Here is a 22,794-nt window from a genome sequence, read left to right as displayed (position 1 = left end):
CTTTGTCTCTGGAACTGATGCGCTACAATGCTGAGAACTATGTATCTTCCCCTTTGCTCTAACTGTTGGTATTTGGGTTTGACGATTGAATTGATGTGTAGTAATATCTGGTCTGTTTGGATAGCACAGGTGTCATTATGAAAATAACAAACGTAAACCTGAATATCCAGGTTGAGAGCTGACTGTGAGGCAGCCAGGGCGGGTTGCTGGGGCTGGAGGGGCGGGGGAGGCCGGGTTGCTGGGCCGCTGGAGGGGCGGGGGAGGCCGGGCTGCGGGGCTGGCAGAGGGGCCGGAACCATTGTTCGGCCCCGGAACTATCGTGCGGCGCCCCGGTGTTCCGCGTTCCCGGGACAATTCCGGTCCGGTCACCAATCCCGTCCAGGTCCGTGAGAGGGAGAGAGAGACAGAGACAGAGGTGAGCGTCTGTGGCCGGGCCCGGGCCCCCAATCCCACTGACACCCCCCCGCCGCACCCCACTCATCTCCCCTGCGGCACCCTCACTCACTGTCACCGCTCGCTGACACACTCAGCCCCTCACATGTCTCCCCTTCCTCTCATCGGCCCTTTCCTCCTCTTCACTGACCACCCTCACTGACCCCCTTCCATGTCACTCAGTCACTCTTCTGTCTCTCCTTCCCCTCATTGACCCTCTTTCTCTCCCCCTCCCACACTGTCTCCCCTCACTGATCCTCTCTCTCCCTCTCCCCCTCCCCCTTCCCTCCCCTCCCCCTCTCTCTCTCTCTCTCTCTCTCTCTCTCTCTCTCCATCCCCCTCTCTCTCTCTCTCACTCTCTCTCTCTCTCCACTCTCCCCCTCTCTCTCTCCCCGCCATCTCTCTCTATCTCCCCCCTCTTTCTCTCTCCCCCCCTCTCTCTCTCTCTCTCCCCCCTCTCCCTCTCTCACTGTCTCCCCTCACTGATCCTCTCCCTCACTTTCCCACATGTCTCCCCTTCTGATCATTGGCCCTCTCCTCCTCACACCCTCACAGATGTCCCTCTCCTCTTCCTCGCTGTCACCCCTCACCTTCACTGATCCCCCTCTCCCTCACACTCCCGCTTATGTCTCCCCTTCTGCTCATTGATCCTCTCCTCACCACCTGACCCCCACATTGACCCCCGCTGTGACTCCATCACTGACCACCGTGTAACCCATTACTGACCCTATGACTGAACCCCCCTGTGACTGAAGGGTTTCGGCCCGAAACGTCGCCTATTTCCTTCGCTCCATAGATGCTGCTGCACCCGCTGAGTTCCTCCAGCAATTTTGTGTACCCCCTGTGACTCCTCTCACTCACCCCTTTCTCCCTCACTGTTTCCCTCATTCCCCCGCTGCAACCCCCCCGTCACCCTCTCTGGCCCGTGTCCCTCTCACTAACCCTTTGTGACAACCTCACCCCCTCACCAACCCTTTCTCCTCTCCCTGATTGTGCCCCTCACCAACGCCCCTGTCCTTCTCACTGACTCCCTGTGATCCCCTCACTGATCCACCTGTGACCCTCTGACCCTCCTCTCCCTCGCTCCTTCCCATGCCACCCTTTCCATTCATTCACCCCCTCCTCGGGTCAATACTGTGACCCCCCATATTGACCTCACAGGGACCCCCACACCAACCTTCCCTCACACTATCATCGCATGCCGAACCCCTCATGCCCCGCCCCCCGTGTCCCCCTCAGTGTCTCTCACTGACTTCCATCTCCCTCTGACCCCACTCCCTTCCATCAGCCCCTTTTGTTTCTCACATTTCCCTCATCGACCCTCCGCTCCTCAACTCCCGTCGTGTCCTGCCCCTCACCCCTACTTTTATCCTCTTCTCTTTGATCCTGCTAACCAAGTCGCCCTCATCGGCCCTCCTCGCCTTCACTGAACCCCTCCCATGTCTTGTGTCTTCTCCTCTCGCCCTCCCCCATTCTACCCATTACTGATCCAGTCAATCATCCCCTTCCTGCCTTGATCATCCTCACCACCCCCCAATTTCCTTCCATTGTCACAACTTGATCTCCCTCTCCCCCCTTCCCTCTCCCCCCTTCCCTCTCCCCCCTTCCCTCTCCCCCCTTCCCTACTCCCCACTCCCCACTCCCTCTCTCCCCCCTTCCCACTCCCTCTCTCCCCCCTCCTCTACCTCCTACAAGTCAGGATGGAACCTGCCTAAGTGAGTGCAGCACCAACAACTCTCAAGACTCTCGACACTGTTCAGGGTAATGCAATCCGTTTGATCATCATCCCATCCACCCCACTCAATACCTCCACCACATGGCAGCAGTATGTGGCGCCAACAGTAGTTACTCATCCAGCACCCCACATAATAACATAGAGCCAGTGTGAACAGTTGATCGATGGTGGGCGAGCACTCAGCTGTATCTCCACACTAAATCTCCCAAACCTGTAACCTCTACCGCTGAGATGCGAACACCACTTTCACTTCAAGTGCCACATCACCTCGACTTGGACTTGAAAGGCGGCACGGTGGCGCGGCAGTAGGGTTGCTGCCTTACAGTGTTAGAGGCCTGGGTTTGATCCTGTCTACGGGTGATGTCTGTACGGAGTTTGTGCGTTCTCCCCATGACCGTGTGAGTTTTTCCCTGGGTTCTCTGGTTTCCTCCCACTTTCCAAAGACATGCGGGTTTGTAGGTTAATTGGCTTATGTAACATTGTCCCTAATGTGTAGGATAAAACTAGTGTATGGGGTGATCGCTGGTCAGTACGGACTCGGTGGTCCGAAGGGCCTGTTTCCATGCTATATCTCTAAACTAAATCTATGACAACTTCCTTTTACCATCACTGGGTCTAAATCCTGAATCTCCCTTCTCATTGCAATGTAGTGAATTAAGTTATTTTGTTGCACTAAATGGTGTACCCTTTACCTGTACACGATGGACATCTTGATTGTAATCATGTATAGTCGTTCCTTTGACTGGATAGCACGCAAACAAAAGCTTTTGACTTACCTCGGCATACATGACAACAATAAACTAAACTAAACTAGGTTTGGGCAGTATATTCCACCTGAAACATGGAAACTAAGAACTGCAGATGCTGGTTATATCAAAGTGCTGGAGTAACTCAGCGGGTCAGGCAGCATGTCTGGAGTAAAAGTCTGAAGAAGGACCCCGACCCGAAACGTATCCTTTTTCTCCAGCGATGCTGCTCGACCCGCTGAGTTACTCCAGCACTTTGTGTTTATCTGTGGTCAACAGAAAGCTTGTTTTCTGCAGTTGCCCTTCTAGGGACAGTTACTGAGTGTGCAACGCCTGTCCCTGTGACATCATGTAAGTCTCTGCCCACAATCGCCAGGCTCCATTCATGAGCTCACAGGGGGAGCGAGGTTGGATGGCAAAGGTTTCTTTTAAAGGTTGAGAGTAAGACCAGATCTTCAGTGTGGCGGTCCCATTCTTCGTGTGTTGGACACCTTGACTAAGTTGTGAGTTAATTGGCTGTTAGCTGTATTCTGCAGGGTATTCAATTGATATTTCTGTTGTTACGTAATTCATTCTGTGTTCCTGAGATGTGAAAGTTGCAAGCAAGGCCAACATTTCCAGCCCCTTCCGAATTTCTGTTGATACCCTGTGCTGTTGAAAACTTACTCCGTACTTTTTTTGAAAAATGGACACAAAGTGCTGGAGTAACTCAGCGGGTCAGGCAGCATCGCTGGAGAAGCATCTGCAGTTCTTTTGTATTGCATCATCTCTGGAGAACATGGATGGGTGACGTCTCAGTTTGGGACCTTCTTCCGACATGAATAGGTTGTGTTGGGACTCTTCTTCCAATGTGGATAGGTGACGTTTCGGGTCGGAACTTTTCCCCCAATATGGATAGGTTGACCTTTCTGGTTGGTATCCTTCTTCCAACCTGAATAGGTGATGTTTTGTCGGGATCATTGCCTGACCTGCTGAGTTACTTAAGGGTCCCGAACCAAAATGTGGCCTATTCACTTTCTTTGGAGATGCTGCCTGATCTGCTGAGCAACTCCGGCGTTTTGTGTGTTTTTTTCTAAACCCACATCTGCAGTTCTTTGTTTTTCCGAACTTTTTAATTTGTGTCACTGTGTTGCAAGAAATGTTTGCGCAAGAACGTCTTGGATGAGCTTACATTTGAAGGATGCACTGGGCGGTTGGTGCTTGTGAAATAATCCGTTCAGTGGGTCCTTTACGTGGTGTGAACAACAACAGTAGGTTATGTGCACCGTGTCCTTGCAGAGGTTTGTTTGCTGAGTCTCAGGGGTCTGTTGTGTTTGTAAAAGATTCCACACTTCACAGAGCACATGATCATTTGCAGCAGGACCTGGGGGAATGCAAGTATCAAATACACACACACATTGGATGTTTTTGTGTGTGGGGTGTTGTGTTTCGTGGCCTTTCATTTTTGTTCAGTTGCAGTGGTTTGGGTGAAAGCGGACGAGGGAACATCGCAGCCGGCAAAGCAGGTATGGGTCAGACAGGAGATGGAATTGTTTGAGGAGTTTCCTGCCCTTCCCTCTTTAAAGTGGCAACCCTGTGCTTTGTGGACCTGTTTCCACATGGACAGGGTTGGCGTCTTGAGTGTAATGTTGGTGCATTCATGTCCTTTAATATTGTCTTTAATATTCTCCCGAAACATTTCACACATCAGTCACCTTGATGGAGGAATCTGTTGAGTGATTTGGAACGTTTAGGTTTATCATTGTCATGTGTACTGAGACACAGTGAAAAGCTTTGTTGTAGAATATATCTGTCCCGAACACCATTCCAAGACCATTACTTATCTACCTGCCCATATCCCTCCATTCCCTGCATATCCATGTGCCGATCCAAAAGTGTTTCAAACACCACTATAGTATCTGCCTCCACCAGCTCCTTCCAGACCTCCACCACCTTGTACGTAAATCAACTTGCCCCTTAAACTCTGCCCCTCTCACCTTAAAGCCATGCCCTCTAGTCTTTGATTTTTCCATGCTGGGAAAAAGATTCAGACTGTCTATCCTTTCTGCATACTATCTGGGATGGCAGGGTGGCACAGCTGGTGAAGCTGCTGCTTCACAGCACCAGAGACCCAGGCTCGATCCTGACCTTGGGATTCCTGTCCGCGGAGTTTACACCTTCTCCCTATTCCCGGGTTTCCTCCGGGTGCTCTGATTTCCTCCCACATCCCAAAGACGTGCAGGTTTGTAGGCTAATTGCCCTCTGTAATTTTCCCCCTAATGTGCAGGGAGTGGATGAGGAAGTGGGATAACATGGGACCAGTATGAATAGGTGATCAATGGTCGGTGCGGACTCGGTGGGTCGTTGAGCCTGTTTCCATGCTGTAACAATGAACTGAACTCTAAACTAAGTTTAGTTTATTATTGTCACGTGTACCAAGGTATAGTGAAAAGCTTTTTGGTGCATGTTTTCCAGCCAGTGGAAAGACTATACTCAAGGCGTTCACAGTGTACAGATAATGTGTGTAGGATATTTAGGGTTCGCTATCTCTCTTTAGATTTTAGAGATATAGCACAGAACGCGTCCTTCGGCTATATTTTACACTCTGGTATTTATCTCTTTGTTCTACCTGTTGTACCTGCGTATGGCTTGATTGTACTCACGTATAGTATAATTAGCTGGTGTGTGCTTAGATATTACTAATGCCAATTAACCTACAAACCTGTACGTCTTTGGAGTGTGGGTGGAAACCAGAGCACCCGGAGAAAACCCGCACGGTCACAGGGAGATTATACAAACTCTGTACAGACAGCACCTTTAGTCAGGATCAAACCCAGGTCTCTGGTGCTGTGAGGCAGCAACTTTATCACTGTACCACTGTGCCGCCCTGATACAGGTGACAATAAAAAACCAATAAGCAATAGAAATGTGTTCCTACACACCCTGATTTTACCAACTCCGCCCTTTTTCGGACGCTGAGATCCTGAGTTCTGGAATCCTCTCTCAAAGCAGCCCACATTTAAAACACTCTCTAGAACCTTTCTTACTATCCGAGTAACTGGTCGCAGTTACTCGGATAGATCTGCCCAAACCTCTCCCAAGTGTGAGTCCAAGGAAGGCGATTGCTGGAGGCCTGCAGCTGCAAGGGGCTTGTCTGGATCGGGCAACACTCATAACAGCTAGAACATAGACTGGACTTTGAAAATAACGCCAAAATGTGACGCCTCTTGCATGCGTCAAGGCCAGGTCCTGTATCGCTTTGTTCAAGGCCAGGTCCTGTATCGCTTTCCCTCTACATTCATGTAAGATGAGTCGGGCAGCTATAAAAGGAGTAGGAGGGAGTGATTGTACTAACTTACACGTCATGCTTTCATAAGCTAGGGTACGGCCCAATTCTCTATCTCATTGGACTTTTTCTCTGGAACTGGTGTGTTGAGATACCTGAAATACCTGAGATACCTGAAAGACACAAAGCTGCCTGACCCGCTGAGCTATTCCAGCACTTTATGCGTCTGCAGTTTCTATGTATCTGAAAGACACCCCCTCGGGCAGTGCATGGCTCCCACACTGCGGTGTCAGCAGGAATGTTATGTTCAAGGGAACAAGGGGAGGGGGGGTAGTTAGGAACTGTAGTACAGTCATCAATAACAGCCTACGGGTGGCTAAAGGATTGGTTCAATGTTAAATGGTGTTTTTATTGACACATGTATAAAGTACATACACACAGTTAAATTATTTTCTTACAAAGTCCAATATGGTATTGCCATACCCAAGCCCATCCTCGGTTAGCAAGTGTACAGTCATAGTTCACTGACCCCGCATGCAAGAGGCGTCACATTTTGGCGTTATTTTCAAAGTCCAGTCTATGTTCTAGCTGTTATGAGTGTTGCCCGATCCAGGCAAGCCCCTTGCAGCTGCAGGCCTCCAGCAATCGCCTACCTTGGACTCACACTTGGGAGAGGTTTGGGCAGATCTATCCGAGTAACTGCGACCAGTTACTCGGATAGTAAGAAAGGTTCTAGAGAGTGTTTTAAATGTGGGCTGCTTTGAGAGAGGATTCCAGAACTCAGGATCTCAACGTCCGAAAAAGGGCGGAGTTGGTAAAATCAGGGTGTGTAGGAACACATTTCTATTGCTTATTGTTTTTTTATTGTCACCTGTATCAGGGCGGCACAGTGGTACAGTGATAAAGTTGCTGCCTCACAGCACCAGAGACCTGGGTTTGATCCTGACTAAAGGTGCTGTCTGTACAGAGTTTGTATAATCTCCCTGTGACCGTGCGGGTTTTCTCCGGGTGCTCTGGTTTCCACCCACACTCCAAAGACGTACAGGTTTGTAGGTTAATTGGCATTAGTAATATCTAAGCACACACCAGCTAATTATATTATACGTGAGTACAATCAAGCCATACGCAGGTACAACAGGTAGAACAAAGAGATAAATACCAGAGTGTAAAATATAGCCGATGGATGCGTTTCTGTGCTATATCTCTAAAATCTAAAGAGAGATAGCGAACCCTAAATATCCTCATCCTAGTCAGCAACAGAGATGCATTCCTTCAGCACTGCAGTGTCAGCCTAGGTTACTAGATTATAAATGATGGAGAATGAGAGGGGGCGGAGATGGGGTTGAAAATGACCATCAAGCTCAGGAGATTATGTCTCACTGTGTAACCTTTCTCATTTCAGCAGCTGAGACTTTGAGCTGTGTGTGTTTCTGCTTTGCTGTGTCTTTATGCTGAAGATTTGTTTCCAGTCGGACCTGGGTTGAAGTCATCCTCGAACGCCACACAGGTAAGAGAAATGCTCACCGACTGCTCTCTCGCCACCTCCCCCACCCTAGTCATCCTACTAATGCTACAGTTTGGACCCTTCTTTCCTTCTCGTTACCACATCTTCCCCAGCCAACAAGGGCCATTATGGACCTCATCTTTCTTGAGGTCACCTGGCAGTGATTTGTTCTGGCCTTTCTCGTCTCCAGTTTCTCCCCTCGCCTCCCCCACCACTATCTTGCACTCTAAAGAAGCGTTCCGACCCAAAGAGTCACCTATTCCTTTTCTCCCTTGATTCTGCCTGACCCACTCCAGCATTTTGTGTCTACCTTTAGCATATGATTAATGGGCACTTGGCATGGTTAGCATTGCATTGGTAAGCCGAAGGGTCCTCTGACTTTATTGTGGGACTTTGGTGCCTTCCAAAGAACCTGTCTAGTAACCTAGGCTGACACTGCAGTGCAGAAGGAATACGTCTCTCTTGCTGACCTTAGGATGAGGATATTTAGGGCTTGCTATCTTTCTTTAGATTTTTGAGATATAGCACAGAAACATGTCTTTCGGCCCACTGAATCTGCGCTGACCAGCGATCGTTCCGTACACTAACTATCCTACACATGTTAGGGCCAAATTACAATTGTACCAAAGCCAATTAACCTACAAACCTGTACGTCTTTGGAGTGTGGGAGGAAACCAGAGCACTCGAAGAAAACCCACACGGTCACAGTGAAAACAGACAAACTCCTTACAGGCAGCACCTGTAGTCAGGATCGACCCGGGTCTCTGGAGCTGTAAGGCAGCAGCTCTACCGCTGCGCCACTGTGCCACCTCAGTTCTGTGCCAAAATTTCTACCTCAGAAATTATCACAAAAAACAGGATACTGGTACTTATCTTGCTGACATGAGGACGACATCACTGTGAACAAATTCATTGCTGAACCTCCGAAACACCAGTGCTGCAGAAGCATTTGAAATGTGATAATTCTCTATGCTATGTGAACCAAACCTGCATGACTACAGATCTGAGAGTGGGAAGTGTGGTTCAGTAGGATCTTTCATTTTGGCCGATGCTTCCTGTTACATTACTCGCTTGGAGTTTATAGATAAGGCGATGACTTGCGTGTGGACCACAGGGATTGATCCTAAGTCCGTGCCGAATCCCATAGATGTTCAGAGAAAGGTTGCCCAAGCTTTGAAGTTGTAACTGGAATAGTTTACCGTCCAGTGACCTTTAGAGATTTGCACTTGCAGTTGTGAGCCAGGCCGGTGTGTGGACAAGTGCATTCTTGTGTGCGTTCTTACCTGTACATCTGTGTGGCTGATTAAAATACTTGAATGCAACATTGGCTTCTGCAGAGATCCAATCTAATCTTTATAATCTTATTTGAAAACCTGCAGCTTTTTTCAATGTACCTTTCTGACATTTGTGACCAGCGATCCCCTGTACACAAATTCTATCCTACACACACTAAGGACAATTTACAAAAGTCAATTCACCTGCAAACCCCGCACGTCATTGGGATGTGGGGGAAAACTGGAGCACCCGGAGGAAACCCACGCGGTCATAGGGTGAACGTACAAACTCCACACAGACAGCAGCCGTTGTCAGGATCGAACTCTAGCACCGTAAGGCAGCAACTCGAATACTGCGCCACTGTGCCGCCCATGTTGTGATTTTTTGATGAATTCAGGGAATGCAACATCTGATTCTTTAAAACCTTGTTCTAAAATCTGCAGCCTTTACAATTTATATTTTTGACACAGATGTACATTTGTTTTCATTTTTCTTTTGCCCACTGCAGTCGTCTGATGAGATGGACATGCAGGTTGCTGTAAAATCAAACTCCAGGAAGAGGAGGAAAGAAGACACAGGCTCCAATGGCACCACAGACGATGACGCCATCCCAGTGAAAATCTTACGACCTGTGAGTATGGTGAGAGTGATCGGGCTATTTATAATCTAGTGGGAGAGTCGTTGTTTAAAGTCCAAAAAGACTATGACTCCATTTATTTGTTTATTGTTATTATTGTTACATGTACCAGGGTACAGTGAAATACTTTGTTTTGTATGGCATCCAAACAGATCTCTTATACCATACATAACTAGGGCGGCACAGTGGTGCAGCTGGTAGAACTGCTACCTCACAGCGCCAGAGAACCGGGTTCGATCCCAACCTCGGGTTTTGTCTGTGTGGAGTTTGCATGTTCTTCCTGTGACTGCGTGGGTTTCCTCAGGGTGCTCTGGTTTCCTCCCACATTCCAAACACATGCAAGTTTGTAGGGTCTTCTTCTTCTTATCGAGTCCACACACAGGATTAGAAGTTGTTCAGCCAGAGCTGAACACACCTCTCGGCATCTGCACAATGGTGTCTGTCTTGTCGCTTCTTGTGCTTCTTGTGCGTGGTGGTGGAAAGATTGGTGGAAACAGGGCCGCGACGTGAACGCTCTTTCCTTGACCCCAGTTTGTAGGGTAATTGGCCTCTATAAATCCCCCCTAGTGTGTAGGAGGTGGATGAAAAGGTGGGAGAACATGGAACGGGTGATCAATGTTCAGCATAGAATCGGTGGGCAGAAGGCCCTGTTTCCATGATGCATCCCTAAATCTAAATACAGTTGGCACTCAAAAACAATAGATAGTCAAAGGGGAAGATACAGAGTGCAGAATATATTTCTCAGTATTGTAGCGCATCAGTTCCAGAGACAAAGTCCAATGTCTGCAATGGGGCAGAGGTGAATTGGGCAGCAGCCCAGCTTATGAATGGACCATTTAGAAGCTATCTAGCCCAAAACAGGCCACTTGGCCTAACTGCTCCTTGCTGGTTTCTAATTATCCTTCCTAATTACATCTTCTGATCTATCTTGATCTATTACCATCTTCTGTTCCTTTCTTCCCTATGGGTTTTGCAATTTCCCCTTAATCCCATCCAATCCTTCATGTGAGTTTATTATTGTTACCTGTACCGAGGTACAGTGAAAAGCTTTATTTTGCCTGCCATCCAACCAGATCAGATAATACCATACATAAATACAATCAAGTCAAACTCAAGTACAATAGCTCGAGTGAAGGGGAAGATGCAGAATGTTTGATGGCACCTCACCTCTCGGTGATTCTGTGCCCAGCTGCGTCAGTTTCAGCAAAGTCTGGTTTTCTGCAGCTCCAAAGAAAACCATTAATGGCAGTGACTCTGGGCAGCAGTTATTCTTCTGTGGTGCCTGCAGTAGAGGCCTCCCACTAACCTGAGTCCTTTCTCGCTCACTCTCGACCATTGTTCCTCTTCATTTCAGACTCTTTCTATGCCGGCTCCCTTTGCAAATGAGAATGGAGTGACGGGTGACAAGCCATATGAACGTGTGACATTTGAAGAGGCGAAGAGCGGGACTCCGTGTGAGTACAGAAACAATTGAGGTTGTGTGCGGCTGTTGACCTTCAATCATGAAGTTAAGACCAACATGTCTAAGGGTGTTTAAGGGGTCTAATTACAAAGCACTGGTCAGTCCCCATCTGGAGAACTGCATTCAGTGCTGGGCTATGCCCTTTCATGAAAGATGTAGTCAAAAGGAAGGTGTGCTCTCTACTCTCTACCATCTATTTTTCCACTCTTTCCCCTTTCTATTGTTTTCTTTTTCTTGTCTTGCCTACTCATAACATAAAACTAGAGGTTGTACATAGAATGGATTACGGTATGACATAGTTGGCACCTAAAATTAGGTGCCACTGTATTGTTTTGTATTGTATTAACTTCTAATAAAATAAACAAAAACAAAAAAAAAGAAAGAAAAAAAAGGAAGGTGTGCAAAAAAAGACACAAAATGCTGGAGTATCAGGCAGCATCTCTGGGGAACATGAATAGGTGACGTTTAGGGTCGGGACCTGTCTTCAGATTGAACTGTCACCTATCCATGATCTCCGGAGACGCTACTTTACCCGCTGAATTACTGCACCATTTTACGTCTTTAATGAAAGATGTATTGACCTTGGAAGAGATAAAGCGTAGATTAACCAGGGATGCACAGGTTAAAGATATAAGGGCTTTTTGCAGAGTCTAAGCAGGAGCCTGGAAGTTAAGTAGTAACAATTGAGGTGTTGAATTAGAGGATTTGAAGGATGGAGTCGTAAATGGCGTTTGAGAAGCTTTTAGATAGGCTCGAGATTATGCAGGCGATGGAGGGGTACGGATCACATGTAGGCAGAGGGGATGCTGCTGCTAGGTCCTATGATTGTGTGTACTGTGAATTATTTTATACCCACTTGTGAGGCAGAGGGATCATCGATGTGATGACTCCTCTGCTGACGACTAAAGTGAGAGGGCAACATTTAACAAGAAGCGGAGGGGCAGCTTTCTCTCTCAGGATGGTGAATAGGTGGAAAGAGTTGCCAGAGGAGGTAGTTGAGGCAGGTAGTACAACAGCATTTAAAATACATTTGGATAGGTACATGGATAGGAAACGTTTAGAGAGATATGCATTAAACTCGTGCAAATGGGACTCGCTTAGATGGGGCATCTTGGTCAACATGGGCGAGTTGGACTGAAGGACCTGTCATAGAGTCATGCAGCATGGAAACAGGTCCTTTGGCCCAACTAGTCCATGCTGACCAACATGCCCCATCTACACCAGTCCCGCCTGCCTGCGTTTGGCCCATATCCCCCTAAACCTTTCCTATCCATGTACCTGTCGAAATGTACCTGCCTCAACTACCTCCTCCAGCTGCTCGTTCTATATACCTACCCACATTTGTGTAAATAAGTTAACCCGTAGGTCCCTACTAAATCTTGCCCCCCCCCTCACCTTAAACCTATGTCTCCTTATCATTGATCCCCCCCTACTCTGGGCAAAAGACTCTGGGCATTTACCACATCTTTTCTTCTCATGATTTTGTGATCTATATGATCACCACTTCTCCTCCTGAGATCCAAGGAATAAAGTCCTTGCCTGCCCAATCTCTCGCCATAGTTCAGGCCCTCAAGCCCCGACAACATCCTCATACGTTGTCCTTTCCCTTTCATCCTTTCACCCTATGATGCCATCGAATAAACGGCATAGCACTGAAGACGACTATTTATCCATTTGTGGGTGTTTCAGGAATGAATGAATAAGTTTGCAGAGCTCATTTGATGTTGTGATGTGAAAAGGTTTCTTCCTCTTTCAGTAGATCGCCCGGTTCGAGTTTACGCTGACGGTATCTTCGATCTCTTTCACTCGGGGCATGCGCGGGCACTGATGCAGGCCAAGAGCCTTTTCCCCAACACGTACCTGATAGTGGGAGGTAAGGAATGAGCCGTCAGTTTCCCTGGGAGTTTGTGCTACATTTTACGTGAAAAAAGATGCAAAGTGCTGGAGTAACTCAGCGGGTCAGGCAGCATCTCTGAGAACATGGGTAGGCGATGTTTCAGGTCGGGACTCTCCTTCAGATTAAAGTGTCACCCATCCCTGTTCTCCAGGGATGCTCCCTGACCCGATGAGTTATCCCAGGGCTTTGTGTCTATTTGTGACGTCTGCATCTGCAGTTAGTTGTTTCTACAGGAAAGAGAAACAGTGTTAACCTTTCATGCCAGAGAATTCCATTGGAACATTAACACTGATTCTCTTTCCACAGATGCTGCCTGACCAGCCGAGTGTTTCCAGCATTGTCTATTTGAGTTTCAGGTTTACAGCCTCCACACTGTAGAGTCTACAGCCTTATTAATCTTCATGTAACGAGTGCAGCACTATGGGAAGCACTGTTTTGTAAGCTGAGTTACTCCAGCATTTTATGTCTACCCTCAATTAGTTTGCTTACATGTGTGCAAGAGAAATGTAATGATTTTTAAAGATTTACAAAACGGTGCTTCCCATAGTGCTGCACTCGTGTGCCTCTTAATCTAGATGTAAAAGATGGCACAACACGTGCTTTGAAGAGGAGGGAGCAATCACTGGTGTTAATCTTTATCTAACTTCACAAAAGCAGATGATGATCTTGTTGCCTCGCTAACTGTCTACACTGATGGTGCTAAAATTAATCCGCACCTCGTGCTGCCTCAAAGAAGCAGCCAAGAATAATCAAAGACTTGTCCCACCCCTCATCCCCCCTCGTCCCTGCTGCCATCTGCAGCTCCTGTGTCTGCCCTGTTTGTTTATTCAGATTCAGATTGGTTTATTGTCATGACATTCCTTTTCAGTTTAGAGATACAGCGCAGAAACAGGCCCTTCGGCCCACCGAGTCCGCACCGACCAGCGATCCCCACACACTGGCACTATCCGACGTACACTAGGGACAATTTACACATGCACCAAGCCAATGAATCTACAAACCTGTACGTCTTTGGAGTGTGGGAGGAAACCGAAGATCTCGGAGAAAAACAGTCACAGGGAGAACATACAAACTCCGTACAGACAGATAGTCAGGATCGAACTCGGGTCTCCGGCGCTGCAAGTGCTGTAAGACAGCAACTCTGCCGCTGCTCCACCCTGCCGCCCTCTGTTGCCATTCCTTGTTAGGATGAAGCTCACAGAGTAAACTGTAAACATACGGTAGTGATAAATATAATGACAAGTGCAAAACAGCAAACTGTAATGCAGAATGAAATAGTGTCAATTAATAACTAAGTACAATAATAGAAAAGTGGGCGATTATGTATAACCAACTCTGTTTTTATGGGTTTCTACTTTACTTCCTTATCTTTGTTTACTTGGTTTTAATGTTAATCATTAGTTTGTGGTTACGGTGTAGATAGAACATACAGGAAATGTGTCCAGCTAACAGGATTTTATTGACTGTATCTTCAGCTGCAACTTCTTTGCCATTTACATACCGCCTGTTTTACATAAATTGCACTTAATTTGGAATGAGTCTGGATTCCGTGACGCTGCAGTTTGGAACCAAGAAAAAATTTGATTTTCCGAATTATCGTGATTGGCAAAAAAGCACCTTGGAATAGTTTGAGAGGAGGAAAGGCATATTGGTATTGATATTGGTTTATTAGCGTCACGTGTATCGAGATACAGCGAAAAACTTAATTTGCATGTTATCTTGTCAAATCATACTAGATGCGTGCGATACACAAGTACCAGTATTGGGTTATCATTGTCATGTTTACCAAGACACAGTGAAAATCTTTGCGTGACATCCAGTCAAATCACACTATACATGAGTACAAGCATGTCATACACAAGGACAACCGTCAGAGTGGTAGAACCTGAGGCGGGCTGATGAGTGAGCTGGGAGAATAAATAAAGTGGGCTTAATGTAGAATTAGTATAAATGGGTGGGTGATGGTCAGTATGGACAGTGGGCTGAAGGGCTTGTTTCAGTACTAGGTTTAGATTTATTGTTTTCAAGTGTACTGAGGTACAGTGTAAGGCTGTGGTTTGCATGCCATCCAATTAAATCAGATAATACTACACATCAATACATTCAAGTCAAACTGGAGTACAATAGGTAGAGCAATGGGGAAGATACAGAGTGCAGCGTTGTAGCGCATCAGTGCCACAGACAAAGTCCAATGTCTGCAATGGGGCAGAGGTGAATTGGACAGCACCCTAGCTTATGGGAAGACCGTTCAGAAGCTTGATGACAGAGGGGAAGAAGCTGTTCCTGAGTCTGGTGGTGCGCTCTTTCAAGCTTCTGTATCTTATCCCCGACGGGAGCAATGAGAAGAAGGAATGACCAGGGGTGGGACAAGTTTTTGATTGTGTTGACTGCTTTTCTAAGGCAGCATGAAGTGCAGAAGGAGTCGATGGTGGGGAGTTTGTTCTGTGTGATGGACTGGGCTGCATCCACAGCTCTCTGCAATTTCTTGTGTATGGCTCTCCAAATATGATTTGAATAGATGTTGTACCTTCATGGACGGGGGGGGGGGGGGTCAGTTTAAATGGAAGTGAGGCAAATAATGGGATGTCTGTTTGTCCTTGCAGTGTGTAATGATGACCTGACCCACCAATTCAAAGGGTTCACTGTGATGAACGAGGCGGAGAGGTACGACGCGGTCAGGCATTGCCGCTACGTTGACGAGTTGGTACAAAACGCACCCTGGTCACTGTCGCCCGAGTTCCTAGAAATGCACAGGGTAAGTTGCTGCATCTGCTGACTACTATAGGAAGCATACACCACACAGCAGTGTGCTGATCAAAAGAAACCCTTTCTGCTGGTTGGGCTGGGATCAGAGTCGGAAAAATTGGACTGAAGTTTGAATGCATGCAGAAAGTGTACATTCAATATAATGTACTCTCATAATGAGGACAATGAAGATATTTCAGTTGTCACGCTGGATGCAGAGAAGGCATTTGATCAAGTAGAATGGCAGTATTTATACAAGGTACTCCAAAAATTCAATATGGGAGAGAATTTTATTAGATGGGTTAAACTATTTTACGATAGGCCTACGGCAAGAATATTAACTAACAATACGCTATCTCCTAAATTTTACTTATCAAGGGGTAATAGGCAAGGGTGTGCCTTATCACCATTGCTATTTGCCCTTATGATAGAACCGTTGGCCGAAAGGATTAGAAATCACCCGAATATTCATGGATATAACACTAAGGATTCAAAGAATAAAATTTCACTATATGCTGATGATATTCTTTTATATATTACTAATACACAAACGAGTATACCCACCTTATTAACACTAATTGAGGAATTCGGCTCTTTTTCAGGATATAGAATAAATTGGAATAAAAGCGAAATTATGTCTTTAAAACCACAGGATTCGAGACACTTACTAAAATTCCCCTTCAAAATTGCAACAGAAAAATTCAAGTATCTGGGTATTCAAATTACGAGAAGACACAAATCATTATTTAGTGCCAATTTTATACCACTATTAAATAAACTGAATGATATGATTAAATTTTGGAAAACACTTCCGCTCTCATTGATAGGTAGAATTAACGCTATAAAAATGACTTTCTTACCACAATTAATATATTTGTTTCAAGCGATCCCAATATATATTCCAAAATATTTTTTCAAAAAACTAGATTCCACTATCACTAATTTTATATGGGATTACAGAACACATAGAATTCAACAAAAGCATTTGTGCAAATCTAAAGAAGTTGGGGGTTTATCATGACCTAACTTTATGTATTACTACTGGGCAGTGCATATTAAGAACATAATGTACTGGCTGGATAGCTCCACTCAGCAGTTGGAGTGGATAAGAATGGAGAAAGAGGAGTGCTATCCGCACGATATAGGAACGATCCTGCTCTCACCGATAAAATTGAATAGTATAATATATAAGAAGAACCCAATTATTCACAATATAATAAGAATTTGGAAACAAATAAAAGTATCCTTGAAATTAAATAATTTATCAGTACTAACCCCACTATTGAACAACCCCGCATTCAAACCTTCTCTCATCGACAACACATATCAACAATGGGATAGACTGGGGATTAGGAAAGTAGGGGATATGTATGAATTGGGTAAACTGTTATCATTTCAACAATTAAAATTTAAATTTAAATTGAAGGATAATCAATATTTTAAATATATACAGGTATGTGACTTTATGAAGAAATATATACATAGATTTCAAACTATATTTTTAGACCCTTTAGAAGAAGCAATGAATATTAAGGCTGATTCACAAAAATTAATATCATACTTTTATAATAATATATTATATAGAGAATCACCCTCAACAGAAGCACTAAGGGAAGATTGGGAACATGAGCTAATGATAAAGATCTCGAAGGATAGATGGGAAAAGTATTTGATGAATACACATAACTGTTCTATTAATACAAGACATAATTTAATTCAATTCAAATTATTACATAGACTATATTATTCAAAGACGAGGTTGAATAAATTTTATCCAAACGTCTCTCCCAGATGCGATAAATGTTTGTTTCAAAATGCTAATTTAACACATTCATTTGTAGGATGTACAAAGTTGAATAAATTTTGGAGTGATGTATTTGATACATTTACAAAGCTCTTCAAGTCAAGAATAGAACCCAAAATGGAATGGATTATATTTGGAATAATAGGAGAAGATACCAATTTAAATAAAGACCAAAATGTTTTTTTTAATTATGGGTTAATAATTGGAAAGAAATTGATACTTAAATTTTGGAAAAATACAACCATACCAACTGTTAAAATGTGGATTAGGAATATGATGGACATAGCACGCCTTGAAGAAATGAGACTCCGACTAATAGATAAATATGACCAATTCTTAAGGAGTTGGTCTCCTTTCATCGACTTTTTGGAATCATGTGATGCAGCGGTACCATAAGGATTGCTGATTTCAGTTCATGACGTGGATAGATCTACATCTCCGAATATAGATTTGAAAAATTCTCTTTTAAGGGGCCTTTTCTTCTATTTCTACTTTCCACCTTTTCTTTTTTATTTTAATTTTTTATTTTTATTTTTTATATCCACACTTCACATTTTTCTACTTTCTACCATCTATTTTTCCACTCTTTCCCCTTTCTATTGTTTTCTTTTTCTTGTCTTGCTTACTCATAACATAAAACTAGAGGTTGTACATAGAATGGATTACGGTATGACATAGTTGGCACCTAAAATTAGGTGCCACTGTATTGTTTTGTATTGTATTAACTTCTAATAAAATAAACAAAAACAAAAAAAAACAAAAAAAAAAGAAAGTGAGAGCAATTGGGAGTACTTTCACAAACGTAAATTGTTGCTGGGATCTGAGGTACAGCACAGAAACAGGCCCTTCTGACCACCGAGTCCGCGCCGACCAGCGATCACCCGTACACTAGTTCTATCCTACACACTAGGGACAATTTCCAATACTTAGCGAAGCCAACTAACCTACAAACCTGCACGTCTTTGGAATGAGAGATTAAACCAGAGCACCCAGAGAGAACCCACGCGGTCACAGGGAAAATGTACAAACTCCGTACAGACGGCACCCGTAGTCAGGATCGAACCTGGATCTCTGACGCTGTGAGGCACATGGCCTGAGAGCCGTGTGAGTGTAGATGGTCCAGATCTCCAAGAAGTGCGTCAACGTATCATTGTTGTTTTAATATCTAGATTTCTTTCTGTTTCAGATTGACTTTGTAGCTCACGATGATATCCCCTATTCCTCTGCAGGGAGCGATGATGTTTACAAGCACATCAAAGATGCTGGTAGGTGGATCGGCAGCCTTTCACCACTCCATCCTTTCTCAGTCTATCAGGCTGTGTCAAAAAATCAGACCATTACGGCAAGTCACTCCCTCCCCTTACCACACAGACAACCACCTGAGTGTTTAGCTGGTAGCTAACGGTAAAATTGGCTTGTTGGGGTATTATTATTATTAGAAGCTTTAAATGGAAGCTTTTTCATTTAGTCTTTAGAGATACAGCATAGAAACAGGCCCATGGGCCCTCCGAGTCAACGCTGACCAGCGATCACCCCCTACACTAGAACTATCACACACACTAGAGACAATTTATAATTATACCAAAGCCAATTAACCCACTAACTTCTTTACAGCGTGGGAGGAAACTGGAGCACCCGGAGAAAACCCACGCGGTCACAGGGAGAACGTACAAACTCCGTACAGACGGATCAGGATAGTCAGGATCAAACCCAGGGTGCTGGAAGGCAACAACTACCACTGTGCCACATCAGTGGTTTATTACTATTATTATTAGAAGCTTTAAATGGAAGCTTTTTCATTCTGATAATTACAGGGACTGTTTTAAGGCTCAGTGATGGTGTAACTGCCTGCACTGTGTGTGACCTGTATGATCAGTGATGATGCAACTGCCTGCACTGTGTGTGACCTGTATAATCAGTGAAGGTGTAACTGCATCTGCACTGTGTGTGACCTGTAAGATCATTGAAGGTGTAACTGCATCTGCACTGTGTGTGACCTGTAAGATCATTGAAGGTGTAACTGCATCTGCACTGTGTGTGACCTGTATGATTATTGAAGGTGTAACTGCATCTGCACTGTGTGTGACCTGTAAGATCATTGATGGTGTAACTGCCTGCACTGTGTGTGACCTGTAAGATCATTGATGGTGTAACTGCCTGCACTGTGTGTGACCTGTAAGATCATTGAAGGTGTAACTGCATCTGCACTGTGTGTGACCTGTATGATCAGTGATGGTGTAACTGCATCTGCACTGTGTGTGACCGACAGGCATGTTTGCTCCAACACAAAGAACAGAAGGGATCTCGACGTCGGACATCATTACGAGGATTGTGCGGGATTATGACCTGTATGTGCGGCGGAACCTGCAGCGTGGCTACACCGCCAAAGAACTGAACGTCAGCTTTATAAACGTAAGTGTCGGCAATGATCTGCTGCAACGTGTCTTTACAAACCGCAAATTACATATAATAATGCGAAGGATTGATTAGAAATCACTATTTGTTTAGTTTATACAGTAGATGCCACTTTTCCACACAGAGGGTAGAGGGTACACACAACAAACTGCCACAGGAGGTCTTATAGCGGTGTATAAAATCATGAGGGGAAGAGCTAGGCTGGCTGGACAAAGCTGTGCACACTCACTGATCATAACCATTCACACACTTGCTGTTCCCTACCTATTGCACACTCACTGCCCACTATCCTTTGAACAGCCATTGTTCACAATCATTTGCTCAGTTGCTATTTCCCTTTGTACACCCACAGTACACTATGTTTTGCACACTTCCCATTCACTACTATTTTCCCACTCGCTGTTGCCTACCTTTTGCACGCTAGTTGTTCGCTAGATTTTGCTTTCCATTGTGTACTACCTTTTGCACTATCACAGTTTCCTTTCTTTTGCACACTTGCTGTACACCGCCTTTCATACGCTCACTTGGTGCACAGTATCTTTTGTGCACTCACCGTGCACTACACTTTGCACACTCGTTGTTCGCTACCATTTGCACGCTCACTGTTCACCCCGTTTACACCCTCTCCCAGGAAAAAAAGTACAACCTGCAGGAGCGGGTCGACAAGGTCAAACAGAAAGTCAAGGACGTGGAGGAAAAATCAAAGGAGTTTGTGCAGAAAGTTGAGGAGAAGAGCATCGACCTGATTCAGAAATGGGAGGAGAAGTCGAGGGAATTCATCGGCAACTTCTTGGAGATGTTTGGCCCCGAGGGAGCCTTGGTGAGCACGCACGCCCGCGGTCAACAGGAGAGAATGTAAAGGGAAGCAGGGGGGGGCCATGCCGTCCATCACATTGATGCTTTCCTTCAGCACCACGTCCCTGCACTAACCCCACCTCCCTCAAGTCCCCTCATTAAAGGCAGAACAGCAGCAGAATTTGCCCACTTGGCCCATTGACTTTGCTCCACAATTCAATCACGTTGATCTACTTTTCCCCTTCTCCCCGTAACCTTTGTCGCGTTTGGTCATCAAGAACCTGTCAATCTCTGCTTTAAAAATACCCAATGACGGCCTCTACGGGCGTCTGTGGCAAGGGATTCCACAGATTCACCTCCTTCCGGCTGAAGAAATTCACCCTAGAAACATAGAAACATAGAAAATAGGTGCAGGAGTAGGCCATTCGGCCCTTCGAGCCTGCACCTCCATTCAATATGTTCATGGCTGATCATCCAACTCAGTATCCTGTACCTGCCTTCTCTCCATACTCCCTGATCCCTTTAGCCACAAGGGCCACATCTAACTCCCTCTTAAATATAGCCAATGAACTGGCCTCAACTACCTTCTGTGGCAGAGAGTTCCAGAGATTTACCACTCTCTGTGTGAAAAATGTTTTTCTCATCTCGGTCCTAAAGGATTTCCCCTTTATCCTTAAACTGTGACCCCTTGTCCTGGACTTCCCCAACATCGGGAACAATCTTTCTGCATCTAGCCTATCCAACCCCTGAAGAATTTTGTACGTTTCTATAGGATCCCCCCTCAATCTTCTAAATTCTAGCGAGTACAATCCTCACCTCCTTTCTAAAGGAGCGTCCTTTTGTTCTGAGGCTATGACTCTTGCACGAGTGGAAACATCCACATCCACTCTAGGTTTTGAGGTTTTCATTCCTCAATTCTATCTGTTGCTGCTTTGGGCGTTCTCATCGAAGGAACCCCCTTGGTTAGTGAATTCCTTTCACATTCCAACACATTGATTTCACCCATTCTGGAAGGGGAAAAAACATCATCTAATTCCTATCCTACATGGTCAACTTCCTAATTTATGACCAACCCCTTGCCCCTGATACTACAGACAGGAAAACCATCTCCACATCTACCATGTCAAACCCTATAAGAATCTTCGGAATCAGTCTGAAGCAGGGTCCTGACCTGAAACGTCACCTATCCATGTTTTCTGGAGATGCTGAGTTACTCTAGCACTGTGTGTCTGCGCTGCTCTAAGTTCTATGACAACTTATCTTGTGCCGCCGTGGATGATTCACACACCGTGTGGTTATTTTAAAAATGTAATTCCCTGTTCCCCTCTTCTCTCAAACCTGTAGAAGCACATACTGAAAGAGGGGAAAGGCCGCGTGCTGCAGGCCATTACTCCGAAGCAGAGCCCGAGCAGCAGTCCGACCCGGGAGCGTTCTCCTTCGCCCTCCTTCCGCTGGCCCTTCTCCAAGACCTCCCCGCCCAGCTCGCCCAAACTGGACTTGGACGCGACCGGCTTCGACACCAGCGATGACGACACCGAGTGAAGGTGCTGCACTCTCTCTCCGTCTCTGTCTCTCCTCCTTCCTCCCCAGAGTCTTGGCGGCCACCTCCACCCTCCCCCGAGCCCCCCCCCCCTGCCCTCGGCTCCGTCTGTCGATGGCAACAGGTGGGGCAAGCGTTGCCTCACGCCCAGGGCGAAGGGCAGAACAAACGAGGACAAGCTACACTCGGGAATTAGAACGTTTAAAAAAGAAAATCAACCATTTCTCGCATGGAAACTGCTCCAAAAAACAAACTATGCAAACTTTTTTTTTTCCATTTTTGCATGTCAAACCATTAAAAAGAAAACTCGAAATGATCGCCAGGTAAAACAGCTTTTTCTGATACTTTAGCCTTGTGCCACAAAGCTCAGCAGACCAGGGCTTGTGTGTGTCTTACGAGGAGAGGGTGGGACCCCTTCCTTTCAACCCAATGCAGGTGGAAAGTTTAGACAAAGTTTAGACAGTGTGCCCTGTTGCCCTCTAATGGAAGGCTTGATCCATGCCTATAGCCTGCTCCTCAGATTTCAAAACATTTCAGATTCC

General features: G+C 45.6%; 1 protein-coding gene across 6 annotated transcripts; it reads left to right on the top strand.

Annotated features, from left to right (window-relative positions):
• The first annotated feature begins 298 nt into the window (after nucleotides 1–298).
• pcyt1a (phosphate cytidylyltransferase 1A, choline) lies at nucleotides 299–22,581 on the top strand. 6 transcript variants are annotated; one of them, XM_033031751.1, is made up of 11 exons: nucleotides 299–415; nucleotides 2,132–2,193; nucleotides 7,584–7,685; nucleotides 9,466–9,597; nucleotides 10,949–11,048; nucleotides 12,816–12,929; nucleotides 15,557–15,708; nucleotides 18,689–18,767; nucleotides 19,772–19,914; nucleotides 20,549–20,737; nucleotides 22,057–22,581. In XM_033031751.1, the coding sequence occupies exons 4-11, from the start codon at nucleotides 9,478–9,480 to the stop codon at nucleotides 22,252–22,254; spliced, it is 1,095 nt and encodes a 364-aa protein (XP_032887642.1). In that variant the 5' UTR covers nucleotides 299–415; nucleotides 2,132–2,193; nucleotides 7,584–7,685; nucleotides 9,466–9,477; the 3' UTR covers nucleotides 22,255–22,581. The 6 variants fall into 6 exon arrangements, with proteins under 6 accessions (XP_032887642.1, XP_032887639.1, XP_032887644.1 ...); XM_033031748.1 differs by having other exon boundaries at nucleotides 301–415; nucleotides 12,813–12,929; XM_033031753.1 differs by having other exon boundaries at nucleotides 302–415; nucleotides 9,466–9,588.
• Nucleotides 22,582–22,794: the final 213 nt, after the last annotated feature.

This window comes from Amblyraja radiata, chromosome 13, assembly GCF_010909765.2.
Source record: "Amblyraja radiata isolate CabotCenter1 chromosome 13, sAmbRad1.1.pri, whole genome shotgun sequence".
Classification (NCBI taxonomy): Eukaryota; Metazoa; Chordata; class Chondrichthyes; order Rajiformes; family Rajidae; genus Amblyraja; species Amblyraja radiata.
Note: the sequence above shows the minus strand (reverse complement) of the source record. Positions and strands in the feature narration are given on the sequence as shown.

Coding starts and splice junctions, on each gene's coding strand:
- pcyt1a (XM_033031748.1), top strand. CDS start 9,478: ATGGACATGCAGGTTGCTGTAAAATCAAACTCCAGGAAGAGGAGGAAA. Junction 15,709..18,688: donor AGTTCCTAGAAATGCACAGG/GTAAGTTGCTGC, acceptor TTTCTGTTTCAG/ATTGACTTTGTAGCTCACGA. Junction 19,915..20,548: donor TGAACGTCAGCTTTATAAAC/GTAAGTGTCGGC, acceptor ACCCTCTCCCAG/GAAAAAAAGTACAACCTGCA.